This window comes from Boleophthalmus pectinirostris, unplaced genomic scaffold (assembly GCF_026225935.1).
Source record: "Boleophthalmus pectinirostris isolate CB_2022bp ecotype Guang Dong unplaced genomic scaffold, ASM2622593v1 HiC_scaffold_18, whole genome shotgun sequence".
Lineage (NCBI taxonomy): Eukaryota > Metazoa > Chordata > Actinopteri > Gobiiformes > Gobiidae > Boleophthalmus > Boleophthalmus pectinirostris.
Window position 1 is genome coordinate 29,658,589 of NW_026571133.1, and position 16,326 is coordinate 29,674,914.

General features: G+C 39.5%; 1 protein-coding gene across 1 annotated transcript; it reads right to left on the minus strand.

Annotated features, from left to right (window-relative positions):
• Nucleotides 1–6: 6 nt before the first annotated feature.
• On the minus strand, nt 7–15,968 carry rnf34b (ring finger protein 34b). The gene is given in 8 exon segments (XM_055153428.1): nt 7–1,504; nt 3,687–3,710; nt 3,792–3,993; nt 4,461–4,529; nt 6,737–6,818; nt 6,820–7,199; nt 9,225–9,443; nt 15,861–15,968. Coding segments are annotated over 8 exon segments (1,167 nt in total). The 5' UTR covers nt 15,867–15,968; the 3' UTR covers nt 7–1,319.
• Between the last annotated feature and the right edge of the window lie 358 nt (nt 15,969–16,326).

Below are 16,326 nucleotides of genomic sequence, written 5' to 3' on the forward strand. Positions count from 1 at the left end.
GACATCTCAAAGAAACAGCTGTACAAATGGACCAGTTACAGTCTACGGTATTAACATTGCGGACAAAGAAATACCACATAAATTACACATATTAAGAGGTTATGTTCACACTGCAAAGAGAGTTGACCAGATAATTTGTCTTTATGATATGTAGTTTATTCAAAGATTGTTCCTGTGGAAATTAACTTTTATTCAAATCTGGTAGTCTGATGTGAATGTGACCAGTGAGACAAGTGACTAAGAAAGCAGAACTAGAAGAAATACATTCTGAAAAGGTGCATTTTATTTCATAACCTTTAGACTATTATTTTCATCTACCAACTTCCAAGTGTAAAAATATACATTTAATAACCATTTATGCATTTTACGTTAAACAACTTTTTGAAACAGACCACAAGCATAGTACACATTTTTGTTAGACGATGACAAAAAACAACTTTTAATTGCATAAGTTAAAATAAACCAGGCATTGTCTACAAATGTCTGCTTGATACAACAGTACTAGTGATGTTAAAGTAGCACCTACAGTACCTTTGAGCTGGATACACAGTAAAGTAAGAAACATTTGGGAAATAACTGAGTTTGTTTACATTTAAGTTGAAAATCACTTTAAATTTGGACCACCCATGCTCCCATACATCTTTCAAGTTGATGTTTTCTGTGTATAACAATTCAATATTCTATGTAGTGAATTTAATGGTTAGTTTTTGTCCGACTCTTCTTAGGGCTATCAGGTCTGCTGTAGTACTATGCATTTTGCTCATTAAATCCTAGTGTACGAAGAGTAGTCACATACAATTAATACCAAAAATATCTGTTTTGCTGATTTCCACTGATAATTCATTAGAGAGGAAACAAAAATGTAATTGAAGTTGCTGGTTATGAGATGCATATGCCATGAACCAAATATGTTTAAAAGGCAAGACATTTGGCACCCCTCTTTAGTGTGTCCTGCCATAATTAGGTGCATAAATTAAATGTATAATAATCATAATCTAAAAACATGTGGAAGTCTTTGTTTTCTCATATTGCACATCCTAAAGAACAGTGAGGGAGAAACACCACGGTCACGCCGCCTTGCTGTGTAAACAGTAATCTCCATCCAACATTACTTCAAGTATCTGCAGGACTGCGCCTCTGCCAGGGGGTGGTGCTGTTGGTCAAGCCGCTACCTCCGCTGTGTAGCGTCCAAGTGTGGCGTATGGAGGGGAGAGGACTCTGCTTTTGGACAGTGAGCGCGAATTAATCAATGACCACTGTAGACCCCGTGCACCGCAGTTCCACCACAGAGACTGTCCAGAGCCTGAGAGCATAACACTTTAAGACTTAAAAACATGCACTGCCCTGACCACGTACTGCCGGCAGATGGGGCACTCGCTCATCCTCTTGCCACACTTGGTGCAGGTGACCATGTGCCCACACTCCAACAGCACGCAGTCTATGATGGCATCCATGCAGATACGGCACAGGTTCTCATCCAGGGACAGCTGCGACTTCACGCCATCTGTTCAATGAGACAAGCTTCGGTTTACCAAAGATGGCGGGCAAATGTTTGTGCATGTTTATGAAACCAAACTAAAGGCTGTTTCACAATGACTCAGAAATGTCTTGAGTTTTAAACACAAAATACTGGACAGTGTATTCAACCTTATTGGATAAAATCTTATGAAGATAGAAGAAGAATGATTTTAAATGGCATACATTTTTCTGCATGCAAGGAGTACACGTACTGGTTGATGAATGTGTTAAGGGGCCATTACACTATGGTTTTGGTATGGTATTGATCTATGTAATAATGTTTCTTCATTAAAAACATTGAGTTGTGTTTTGTTTCATTCACATGTTTAACACACAAACCCTGTATATTTAGGGTGAGTTCGTCTCTCAAAAGGAAAACACATTCCACCTTGTGATGTCAGGAAGTGTCCCACTGTGTTGTTTAAACTCCATATACCTTCACCAAAATCATTTGGATTATTTCAGCCTTGGAATTTCTTCACTGTGCAAAAGTTATAAGGTAGCTGTTAACTTGAATACTATTGCTTCATAACATCACAAGGTGGAACAGTGTATTTTGAGCTTAGGAGATGCAGACAGACAAATAATAAAGGGTAACTCAAATGTGTGAATGAAACAAAACACAACTTCGATATGTTTTTGAATTAACAACATTATAACATGACTAAAAGCTCACAAGAGTCAGTTTTGCATAATATAGGCTCTTTCCAGAGAATTATCTGGAAGTAACCAGAAAACAAACTGTGCTGGATACCGTGACATCCTCAAATTGTAGAAATAGAGGGAAATTTAGGCATAGACCATATGATATGATTTTTACTTTTTAGCAATCCTAGTGGCGAGAGAGATTGGAATAGCAATAGGTGCCAACATATTACAACCCTAAAAGCCAGTACATCTAAAAAGTATTGATTTCTTTCCTAGGACAAAAATATTATCATCAGTAAATGTTTTTTTTTTTTCTTTCTTTTTTTACATCCTATTAGTGAAAAAGTGGAACATTCTCTAAATAAGTAGTGAAGTAGTGAATAAGTAATGAAGGACAAGGCCCAAAATGATGGTCACAGAGTAAGGAAATCAAGAGAAGGACCAGTGGTCACCCTAATTCTTCAATGTAAACATTATGGTCACAGTGTGCACATACTGAGATGTTTCCTAGTAATATATTTTTTAACTGTTCTACATTCAAAAAACTGTACTCTCACAAATGTAAATACATTTGTTTTCAAAGTCAGCTGGTTTTGGCTTCCATCTGCATTGCTACAAGTGCAATGTGCCACTACTGACTCCCCATTGTGCTGTAAGTGAACTAATTTGACCCCAGAGCCTTCATGTTAACACAAGTCTATGAGAGGCCTGACAATATAATTACATACTATGAAACTGCTCTGCGCTGAAGCAATGCCACGTTTCATCAGAGCAGAGGAGGTTGAAACTCCAAACTGCTTTTTACTATCCAAACAGCAGAGACAGACCAGCAGCACAAGATGGATGGATGTAACTTTAATGTGATAATGCAGAATAATGTAGTAAGAATAGACCATGCAGCTAGAGGCATGCATTTACTGTTGTTTTTGGTCAAACAATGTGAAATGTGTTGATATTGACATGATGTGGCTTTCCATGTGACTTACCTCTAACCTCTCTGTTGCACTCAGGTGGAGGAAATGTAACCACTTGATATTTTTGAGAAAAGTAATAATATAAACATTTGTTAGTTTTCAATATATATTTATATTTGCCTCATGAATCAGATTTAGACAGGTCTGAAACCAGACTCATTCAAAATCAATTCCATCCATACTGAATAAAGGATAATCATAATCATATCTAGCCCCATCACACCAGATCTGCCTTGCATAGGTAAAGTGTATAGAGTGACTTTCCAGCACAATGCAAAGTATTTTCTACAGTTTTATCAGCAACCTGCATTTTCATACCTATCTAAAATACATAATATACTGTGACAATAAAATGTCAATTGACTTGAACGCAAAGAGCAAGCATGCTATAGTAAATGGAAAGAGAGGGGAAGGAGAACTAAAACATGTCCCAAAAGAAAAAAAAATGCAATATTTCTGCAATGATATCTAAATATTTTTACTGCAGTTTGTGGCAGATTGGTAATAATTTGAATTCAGGCAGAGATGAGCAGTAAAGCGTCTTACCTGCTGTGATGCTCACATTCTCCACTGAAAGAGACGGAAAAGAGGATATCACATGTAGAAACACTGACACATAAATCTGATGTCTTCTTCTACAAAAGTACTCACTGGACTTCCTGTTCTGCTCGTTTTCTCTATAGAGCCGGTGCACTCGCTCCAGCAACTCCCACTTCTCACAGCAGCCAGAGTAATTGACAAAGTTCCTGGCCAAAATCTCCTTAAGCTGCCGCACAGACAGGTTCTCTATGGCCTCTTCGTTGTCCAAATCAGACAGAGAGGCTCTGATCCTCCTCTGAGTGGCGGGACTGACCTACACAGCACATGAGCAGCAAATCTGAGGTTATACTTATTCAGTCAGTACACTCCTGCATAAACAACATATTCAACTTTGAACAGAGTCTAACAAAACCAGGGCTAGACCAGGGCTGAACTAGGACAGGACCAAAAAGTATTAAACTGGGTTCACACCAGGACCAAACAAGTACAAGTGTGAACACACCCTTAAAGACTTTCATCTTTATTAATATACTTCTGAAACAGTCTCTCCAGGCTAATCCTAATTTTGGAACCATTAATATTTCAAGAGTAAAAATGAATGAAGACATTAATATTAGCGGATCTGCCATGTAATAGATTAAAGCTGTGTGAAGATGTAACATGTAAGGCATGCAACTCAGTGGCAGAAAAATAAAAAAATGAAAAATTTTGACAATGAATTTAAGCTTATTATCTTATCAAAAAAATCAAGTTATGGAAAAACAATTATTATTATCTCACCTCCATGAGGTTTTCAGTGGGATCCAAGTTTAGAAGTGAAGCTGTTGTATTATCCTCTTGCTCTTGCTCCTATGATAAACATATATGAAATCAGCTGGTACTAAATACAAAATACACTGATTGTTTACAGATCAGGTTTGTGCACAACACATAAAAGAATTTAGTATTTATCAAAATGTTAGTATTATTCATGTAAACAGACAATATGTCAGTCTTCAAAATACATATTTATATAATTGTCACTTTGCCCATTTCCAGATATTAAGTGATTATGATGAAATGTTGACCTGACAAAATTACTTTGTTCAAAACCATCTGCAATAAGATGGGCCACAGCTCGAAGGCGATCACATGTATCTGTACTAATCATGGAAGTAAAATATAGATCGATGGTTCTAATGCATTACTCTATTTGACCTATCATCATTAGATGCTGGATCACAGTGCTCTCAAATATCCAAAACAGCTCTCTTCATTTCAACTGTAAATTCCCCTTGTTTTTTGTGTTTTTTTTATCTGCTGGGCTAAAAATAGATTTTTCCTAGTCAAAGAAAGATAAATATATTCAATCTGTGTCTCTGCTGAAGCAAACAGTGCAGAGCTGTCAGTCACCCATGCCTACTCCAGTGCAGATATGTTAATAATATATCTACTGGTCTCTCTGGCCCAGACCTTTACTGAAGTCGCCTCAGAAATCAGCAGAAGAGCTACAGCCCACGCTCTTAATACACTTTACTATAAGAGGGTCAGTGTGTATGGTCCCATTGTCAAGATAGTTAAGGTCCTCAGTTTGGATATTCACATGTCCACATATACTGTAACAATATATAAAAAGTAAATTATAATGGTTCTTGAGTTTCATTTCAGTCACAGTCCACTATGCCCATCTTTTATAGAATATAATTTTATTCAAATATAGAAATCAGAGCCTTTCACTGAATAAGAATGGTGCTTTTGACTATTGTCATTTTTATATGTTTGATTTATCACTGAGATTTAATCTCCATTCGATGCCTGTTATCCTTTGAGAGCACCCATAACACAAACATGCTGTATGTCTGACACATGCAGACAGCCTCTCCTCTGTGAGCTCTGGAGTTTTGAATGCTTTGGTGAATCCTGGAGAGTAAATGTGACCCATTTACAGATACAGACAACTACTCTCTCAACAATATAAAATTTGGTTTCTTTGTCACAGTTTTTTGAGAGGCACTGAATTCAATCATTTATATTATTATAAGGATCACTGGCTCAGTGTATGATTGAGATTATTATTATTATTATTATTATTATTATTATTATTATTATTATTTATTTGTTTGTTTATTTTTACAATTGCACCGAACTGATGATTTGTGAGGATGTGGATAGGCTGTCTCTTTGCTGATGTCACTCTGTCATACAGCGGGCAGTTCTTAGCCTGCGTGGACATTACATAACACTCTGCCTATATAACCGGCCTAAAAAAGCCAAAGGGCTTAAGCTGCACTGACTTGTCAAAGGACTAAGCACAGAACAGTCATGAGCACATCTCACACAGACACAGAGGCATAAACACAACATGTATGCACATAAAGCCAGAGAAGAACAGTACAAAAGTGAGTAACTGCTGGTGGTTTGATCTAGATAACAGCTATGGTTAGAAAAGCAGCTTAGTTGAGTGCCACAGTAGGGTACAGTGGTGATACATGAGAGGACTTTTTTATCTAATGTAATTTCACCTCTTATTGTATATAGTCTGGCATGAATGTGGATCAATTAGTCCACACATTGTACAAGTTCATATAGCACTGTAATAGGGGTTGCTGAAAATTTACCACTGAAATAACTTTACAGTAAACTATTCAATGTAATATTTTGCAGACTGGCTAACATTATAGTTGAAATGCAAATCCAGAATGATATCTTGATGATATCAGAACAGAGGTTAGTGCTTTGCTCATTGATTCTACAGAAATCCAAAATGTTTTTCAGCCCTTTTTCTGATAGAGACAGACCATTGGTGTCCCTAATCCACCTGTTAATCACACGCATCTGAAAAAGGGATGGTTCACCAGTGGCCAGACTCACATCTTCGTAAAGTATTGAAGCAGTGTGTATTCTGGATTCCATTGTCATGTTGAGTGCATGGACATAGGACCATTCACTTAACTCTGCACTCTCTGCACAGCCAGCACCTTTTTGCTCCTCAGCTGTAATTATACATGCATACCACATCTAACATTGCACTGTTGTGATATCACCATGGTTATGTCTCACTGAGGCCATGTACAGACCTGGCTGCTGGTGCCTGAGCTCTGGCTGGGGCTCAGAGCATCTCCCTGAGAGGCAGACAGGACGGACAGTTGTGAGGCGGAGCGTGGCGGAGGGAGGGGAGGCCTGTGCGGGGGACTGCAGACTGTCCGAATCCTCCTCTCCATCCTCTCCATCCTCATCTTCATCAGGTCCCTCCTCTTCCTCCTCTTCCTCTTCGTCCTGCTCCAGCACTGCATTGGGGCTCTCGCTAGTGCCCTGGTGACACAGTACCAGGTCCACCAGGTCCTCCTTCTCGCGGCAGGTGTCTGTGGGGATGTTGCGCAGGAGTAGGTACTGGCGCAGGTCCTTGACACGGAGCTGCATGAGGCGCGTTCTCTGGAAGGCCGTGCTGCGCAGCAGGTGGCAGGTGGTGCAGCAGCGAAGGTTCTCCATCAGCACGGAGCACAGGGCACAGAAACTCTTCTTACAGTCACAGCAGATGTGCTGGGAACAGGAAGTAAACAAGTCATCATGCAGTCTGTCTTTACTTGCTTCACACACACACACACACACTCCAGCTCACTCTTTATTCATTTAAATAGGCCTGATGCCATAGCTCTTTGTGCATATTAAACACTTTCTCTGCATGGCTCAATCATGCATAAGTTAACTGCGGGCAAGAAGTTTTAAAGCTCTTAAAAATTAGACAAAATGAATGATGACATGGCATAGCTTTTCTGATAGTCAATGACACAAAAGATTAGATGTGACATATGAGGGCCCTAATGAAGTGATGGCTCTTCTAGATGAGATACACTAATGACTTATTTATTCACAGCATTACAATTCACCATTAAAACAAGTGTTCATTTATTTGCACAAGAAATGTAAATTGCACATTAATGTTTTTTTTTTTTTTTTTCATTTGGATTGAGATGCCAGGAGTTTAATTCCCATCGAAGGAGCCAAAATCTCCAGGAGCAGTATACTCGTCTTCAGCCTAGATCAACAGAAAATGTTGCTAGAGAAGAAAACTAGTTACAGTTTTGTGGACACAACCTTCCACCCTCATGGCCAACAATGAATCTTCAAAGTGCAAAATTGACTTGATAATTACAAATCTCTTACCAACATTTTTACACTTCATATTTATATTTTAGTATCATATTTTTAACAACAGGAATGCTCAAGTGTGTACTTATCTTTAAGTTAAATGGATTTAAACCACTCCAAGTTGCCCTTAAACTCTAAAATGCAGAGTAATAAAAGTGTGTGTAGTGCTTCTGGTGATGCTTGGCATTTTCCTTGAGTCTGCCTCCTGATACAGCACAGACTGGCACTTCAGATGGGCTGTAGAAGAGGTTTGCCCTGGTCATTCACTTTTCCTTATCATTAGTTCACACAAATGTGGTCCACAAAGAGGGCATTTCCAACATACCACTACTTTCCTCCCATAATGAGCTATTAATCCCATGGCACATCTATCACGGGAGATGCAGAGGACTGTGTGTGTGTGTGTGTGTGCATGCAGGTGTGTGTGTGTGTGTGTGTGCATGCAGGTGTGTGTGTGTTCTTATCTTGTGTTTGGATGAGGTTGATGGAGTCGTCTGAAGCAGGTCTAGTGTTTGAGTCTAAATGCCACTCTGCCTTAAACCCTGACACTGAACTATAGTCACAAATGCCACAGTGATGCACATAACCATTGCCATCTGATTTCAATGCTGATGCAGTTTCAAAAGTCTAGGGTTCATCAAAGTCAGATTGTAAAGAGATTCGTCAACTGTGCAATGTGCTTATTCTCTTCCAGCATGACATAATCGTACATTTATACAATTTCTAATTTAAAGGTTTATTTTCTGATCTATGTTACATTGTTGTTTCTTCACCAAAAACATACCTAGAGTTGTGTTTTATTTCACTCACACAAGTTTAACACACAAATCTTCATATTTAGGTTTTTCTCTCAAAAGAACATGCCGATTCCACCTTCCTGTATTACCACATGACATGTGGTAATACAGGAAGAGCTCCACTGTGTTTTTAAACTTCATACACCTTTACTAGAATTATTTGGATAACTTCATACATGGAATTGCCAATCTCTACTGAACTAATAGTAAAAGGTAACTGTTAATTTCAAAACTACCACTTCATGACATCACAAGGTGGAAAAGAGGATTTTGAGTTTGGAAATGTAGATAAACCAGAATTACTCAAACATGTGTGAATGAAAAACAACAACTCCAGGTTGAGGAGGTAACCGCATTATAACATGGCTTTAAGCTCACAAGAGTCAGTTTGGAGAAATACAGGATCTGTAATGAAGATACTCAAATTAATTCCAATTAATTTCAATTACAGATGTGATCTTTGCTGAACTAAGAGTCCTTGCTCAGAGACAATGACACACCACTGTTACATAAGCAGCAAAAAGTTGACTCAATGTAAGATTATGAAGTCATTCTTCACCACCATTTAAACTGTGAAATTGAATAGAGTTTGTGTGAGTTTGCTTTGTACAGACTGTACCTTGCGTCTGAAGACAGAGAAAGCCAGCCCACAGGCCTTGCACAGCTGCCCAGCACTCCCTGAGCTAGTGGGGGGGTATGTGGAGTATCCTGCACTGGGGGCGAAGCGGAATGGCCCGGCCCCTGCCCCAAACGCAGGCTGTGGGGTCCGCACTGCTCCTGTGCCCATCACCTCATTCAGCAGCCCGCAGCAAGACGCCCACATGGAAGACGCCCCCGCCTACAACACAGCAGAGTAAGGATAGGATTAACAAAGCATCACCTATAGTGAAAATAATGCATAACAAAGTAAAATGCACTTTCATGAGCATTCAGCCTGACATGCCACTTTCTATATGTTCACAGACACTTCACAATGTTGTGCATTATTCTTTCACTACGTACTTGGTGGTGAAAAGCTACTATGGGGCCATAACTGCCCTGGGGTAGACTGCCTGAAGCGAGGCTGCCAATTAGTGCCATTGGCCCCTCTGACCTCACCACCAACATATTCATACTAGGCAATGTGGGTAAAAAGGTGAGGGTTTTGCCACTGCTACTCCTCTGTGGCACCTGATATTCCCAACAATCACCCATTTAAGTATTAATCAGGCCCAGTCTAGCTTAGCTTCTGAGATCTGATAACATCAGGCTTTGACAGTGAATAAAAGGCAGCGCAGACAAATTTTTGTTGTGACTTATTGTTATTCACTCACTTGTCACAGACCAGTGCCAGAACATTGAGGCTTCCATTCTCCCCCTACAATCTCCACTGCAACCCTTTATTTTACGATCAGTATAAGAGATTGTCAAAAGAGTCATATCAAACCCTAAACTCAGCATGTTTACTTTAATTTTTATACTTTTGATTACTCTTAATCCACAAACACTGTAGGTATTACAAACAGATCAAATAAAGAGCTCAAAGTAAATGAAAGTATGTGCAGCTCCTGAATCTGTGCTGTTTACAAGAGCTGGACTCACATTCTGGACATGTTTAATTACCCCAGTTTCAAATGTGTAGAGGGAACTTCACAGAGTCTTACTTTGTTGCACAGTGACGTGATCTACAACAATTTTCTCAGCATTTCATAGACAATATACACTACCACTCACCAGTCCAATGTCTCACGTGGCTTTTCCCCCTATTTGCTTTCATGGAGAGTAGCCTAGAACGTTCCACAGCTTGCATTTAAAACATACTTTGGAAAACATGCATTCCAATTTGAATGGGATCACCTCTCCATAGATCTAACCTGTAACCTGGTCTGGTGTCACTTGCTTGATGGTGTAATTTCCTTGTCTCTACAGATATCGGCAAGTTTCGTACCATACTGTGAGACATTCCAGGGAAAGAAATATCATCTTCATAGCAACAGACCCACCACCAGAAAACTGACATGGTGTATCTTTATGTTCAGACTCTTTGGCATGTTTTACTCTATTTTGATAAATAAATAAAATACAATGTTTATTTTATTTATGTTCTATGGCCTGAGTGGAAAGATAAAGGTCCTAAGTAGTACCCTCCTGTGGGGCATGGGGGCGAGGCAGTGTGGCACTGCAGCCTGAGAGTCTGGGAGGTTGGACATAATTAGACAGAAGTGGACTCTAAAAGCTCTATTAATGTAGGCCTCAGTCAGCGCCACTCCACTACAGCGTTTAAACAAGTGCACTGCGCTAAATGGATTAGGGCTGTAGTCCACGTAAAGTGCCTTTGTGGATTTGGGGAAACTGAAATGATATCTTCTTGTTTCAATTTAGGTCAGGAATATAACCTTGAAAGTAATAAATTAAGTCTGAATGATTTTAGACAATCATTTAGGAAAAGACAGAAACAGGCCATGAAAATTTTGTGTAGATGAAATTATACAGGTTATCACTTATCTCAGGGACAAACAGAGCGGAGGTCCTCACTCAGGTCCATTCAAGAATATTTTGGAATCTTTGAGTCATTTTGTTGACAGTGAAATAGAGAAAATGAGAAAGGCTAACTCTGAAGTGAGCGTGACTGCCCCACTACAATCACATTCATATGGATTGGGCAAAGTGTCTTGCCTATAATACAGGTATGTTTGTCTTTATTTAGGCAAAGTTTGTGAGGACTATCCTGCTTTTTTATGGAGTCATTTGTTGCAATATTAGACTCCCATTTATCATGATATTTTTGTAGCAATATGCTACAATTATATCATAACAAATTATGAATCTTTAAAACCCCAAATCCTTCCTTTTGGCCTATATAAAACATCAGTGTCAGGCATTCAGGTCAGGTTTATTGATATTCCTGCCTAAATGTACACACTATCATTATCATTAGAGAAGTCCGTTAAAACCATAGATTTTTCTGGTGATGGAGTCAGAAATATACAAAAACTCACAGATTATAAGGTCAAAATAAATAAATTATAAATTATAAATTATTCCATGATGCACCATAAGTGAGCTGGGCGTGCTTGTTGACGGTAAGATGGGCCATGTCCAAGGCTGGAGCAAAGATGGCGTGATGGCGGAGCATACTGATGAGAAGGAGGGGGTGGGGGTCAGCCAGGGGAGAATACAGTCTGCCTTCTGTGTGCTCTCTCTCCGGCCGCACAATCAATAGCCCACGATAATGTCCAGCATTTTCCTCAAAGAATGCAATTCACAGGGCTATGCTACGAGGTTTCTTAAGGCGGTGGCGGGTGATCTGACCTCTCCCATCTGCTCAGGGGTCTATTATGTAATGTACCAGGAGCGCTCTGTATGTGGAGTCATAGTGTGAAAGCCCTGGTCGCCTACACATTAACAACAGTGACAGACACACAGGCAGGCAGCCAGAGTCACTGCTCATAATGGGCAATTACACTTTCAATTACCACTTCTGTTATTAATGCTATAGTGATGAAGATGAATTGTGGCCAACATGACTCAAGGTTGTTGCTATTTTTGTCATATTAAGAAGTTATTGCAAGGGATGGGATTAACTAGCTTGTATTCTCAATAGTAGACAAGGAAAAAAATGAAGAAGCATGGAGCTATGACACAACATTGTGCATTACTACTGTGGGGTCAGTAAAAGTTTACATTCACAATAACAATGGTGAAGGAATTTCTAACAACAAAAGTTACAGAATTAAAAATGTATTGTCGAAACAACTCCTACCACCGATTGGAACCAATATGGATCAAATTTACTTGTGTACTGTGGAAACAATGACCATTTGAAGTACCAAGTAAATTTTGACTTTCTAGGTTGGCATTTGCTACAGTCACAAAACTGTAACAATATGTAAACCACTCTTAACAGTCATCTACTTCCATTGAAATAGTTAGGGTTAATATTTTCAGAATGTTAGAGCACCTGTCTTAATTATACAATAAGATTTAGACATGTGAAAATAGTTTGTCATTTCTACAGTTTCTTCTAAGCATCATTAGAACTGAGGCTATCTTTCATGTGTAAACTCCCCAACAATCCAGCAAATGCATAACCTAATTTCTGTACACAAGAAATCTCAAAGTGTATTGTGAATGCACAGTCTTGGCCTCAATAACCCTATAAGTGCGCATGCATAATAATATCTTGTGACTTTGGCATCTTGGAGTTCACATCAGTTCACAGTAGAACAATGTTAGCATCTGGCTCTAAAAGTAAGCTCAGTCTAGCATAGAGACAGTAGCTCATGGCTTAATTCTGACCTGATGTTCACTCACTAAAATGCCTCCAAGGTTAGAGAGAGTCTCCTCCTCATCATTCTAATATTTGTCTGTGGGACAGGCAGTGGAACATCTAAGTGGCTCTGAGCCAGAAACACAAGCTCCTACTGTCACTTCAATTAGCGCACTGTAGGAAAACCTCCCCAAAACAACAGCGACAACAGTCAGCTCACTGCACTTTATAACACTGAATTAGGTTATTGTGCTGGTCTTTGCACATTGGAAGGGACGATTCAACTGAATATGTTTCTTCTAACCTGAGCATGCATGAATCATGACAATATTAAAGTTGTGACCCAAGAAAAACTGTTATTATTTTTGCCTACCCATAAGGTGATCTCCTTCTGCCTGTTAGAACTATATATTGTTGAACAGTGACAAAATAAAAGCCAGTGAAAAGTAGACGGTGATACACATCAAAAGATGGATATAACGCTGTAATTCTGAAGAGATGCAAAATTTTAATATTAATCATCAAACAAACTCTTTTTTTTTTAAATATTAAGTAATAGTGTAGTCTTCTAAAGGTAAGTGTTATATTTCTGCACTTTAGAGTCTAATTTAACAATTAATTCACTTTTGAAAGATACATAACCTTCAGTCACAATGTTACAGGTATGTTTATCCCATTTACTATTGTCTGAATACTGTCATCACTATAAAAAACAGTGACTAAATACATTTCAGAAATAACATTGATACCTGGTGGTCATAACTCATAACAGTAGTCTTTTGTCTATATATAAGAGTGTTGAGATTTCAAATGACAAGCAAGATGCCTTAGAGAAGTAGGAGAATAAATACGCTAGGAGTGTTGGATTGACACTGCTATGAAAAACTGATAGTCCAATTATGGCCCTGGCCTACACACTAATGTATATATTCTTATGGAGGACTTGAGGATTCAGTAAGGCCCCAGCTCTCCCCTAATTTATAATAATGCCATCTCATACAAGCCTAATACAGTCAAGTCATCAACATGAAGCATTATGAAGTCTCCAGCGTAAACAAAGTCGACTATATTGAGCTCACTATCTCCCCACTGTCTCACATTTCATTTCCTCGGCCCTGTTCCTCTGCTCTCTTCTCCTGACATGTTGTTCAAACATCACTCAAAATGCCAGAGAGAAACAAAACTGTCATGGTAGATCTACTTAATTATTTAGCTCCTCGTGTGTAAACGGACATGAATAAAAGAAAAATGGGATTTCAATAACAGTATTTTGAGTCTAGTCTGGAGAGATACCCCCTGTTCTGTTGACCTAGACTGTGAAATAGCAGATTTACTCAAAGCGAGATACGGACTTAGTTCTGAAAATATGTTTTGTCCTGGAACAGAAACTCATATTGGAGGTTGAAGAGATTAGAGAGAAAATAAAAACAGACTTGGACAGTTTCGCATCCCCCTGGCCTGAACTCCATCTTTAGATTTCCTGATCCACTTTAAATGCCCACTGTGGGTGTAGCCTTATTTGCAAATGCAGAGAAGTGAGTTTAATTCAGAGCTCAGAAATATAGAAATATAACAATGAGGAGATCTGATTACAATAGTGCAGTTTACTGTGACAACATGTTAAAAGTGCCCTCTACGTTTAAGTGATGATAACAGGGACAGGATTAGGACTTCACAGGGACACGCAAACTGGCCTTTAATTTAAAATCAGGCGCTCACCAGATATCTTTCTCAGTGACACAGATTAGAAGGAAATGAATGTTCACCCAAGGTTACCACTTTATTCTGTACTCAATGGTGATATAAGGAAAGTTTTTCTGACATTTTGTAGACAATTTAAAAGGAGTCTACATTCCAAATAGCTATGATTTCTCTTGTGAAAACTCAAAAGTCACAAACAGACACCCAGCTCTGACAACTGGTGGAAAATCTGTTTTTTCTGAATAAGGCAGTTTTTCTTTGTATTTTGGTTATATTTGGCCAGGGTACTTTTGTGTTTGGAGGAAGTTTTTAAGAATAAGTTATGTTGTTTGTCCTAAATAATGTCAATATGCAAATAGAAGCAGGTGGAAGACAGGATCAATAGTAAAAACATAAACCAAACAATGGGCACACTAAGCATTCAAAAGTTTTTTGTATTTCAGCATTTCCATTGAGAATGAACTATAGAATATCCTTTAAATGGTTTCACTCTTTGCGAAGGTTAGCAGGGGGGCAGCTGGTGCAGGGGAAGCCCTTTTGTTTTTAGAATACAAATGACAGTGAATCCTTGGAGAGGAGGAGGCTAAGAGCACACAGGTCTCTCTGCCATTGGAGCTTTGGGCCACTGCACTGTTGGTGTGGATGACAACACGGAGCTGCTGCTGTGAGGAGGCGACAGATCAGCTGCAAGACGCTGCAATAACACGCCAGAGGGATGTGGATGTGGAAGATTATTAAGGTTACCGTGACACTGCCTCCTTTAAATCACTTTTCAGTACAACCTTCGCATCAATGACATCATCTCCATCATTTCCCGTGAGCCCGTGCTGCAGTGGGGCATATAAACCCCGTGGATGAGAGAATGAGGGGGGACTCCGATGCACCTCTACGTCCTGACACAGCAGCGCCGATGACACACGCGCGCACACGCAACCAGAGGAGATCCTTGCGCTCCCAAAACAGAAAACAGCCCCATGCGCGCACACACACACTGTCTTTATCCCATTACACTGGATTAAAGGCTGGCCATGAATGGACGTCGCTGCAGAGGCTTTAATCCATTGAACTGTCATAGGGGTCAGTACAGGCTCCTCACTACACACACAATGAGAGCTCTTGGTAATGATGGAGCTTTTACATAGCATACGAATTGTTTTGAAGTGAATTATAAGCCTGTTGACAGAATAAATCCACACTAGTGAGATCAATCTTGGTCTTGTGTCAGTCGCTGCAGCATCCCGCGTAAAACACAATAATTATTAGCCCTAGACGAAGATGAGATAGCAGAGGTTTAAAGTGACATACCTTCATTGCAGCTCCCGTTCAAGGAATCTGCCGAGTAATATCAGGACGACGACCATCGCAAGTGTTGTGCACGGCGGACTCAAACCATTACGTCTTCCCTCTCTCTCCAGCTGCTCTGTGCGCGTGTCTGAGAGGAGTAAAGAGCATAACGTAATGGCCACAGAGAGCCGCAGCCTATCACAGCGCACGCACACAGCATTGGTATGTTTAACAGCCAATCAAAGACGATACACGAGGAGTGGGCGTCCAGAGCGTGGATGGTCCAGAGCGAGCCGTGCGTAAAGACGACAGACGCATCATCCTATTTCACAGGTTTACTTTTATTTTGCCGAATTAAATCAGTTTTTACCAAGGCTGATGTATTAACATTTTGGTTTTAAAGAAACAGATATGGGAGCAACCTGGTGCATAATGCACTGGCGCAGTTTCTGTCACTGATGTTGTTTTCATGAGCAAACGCTGCAAT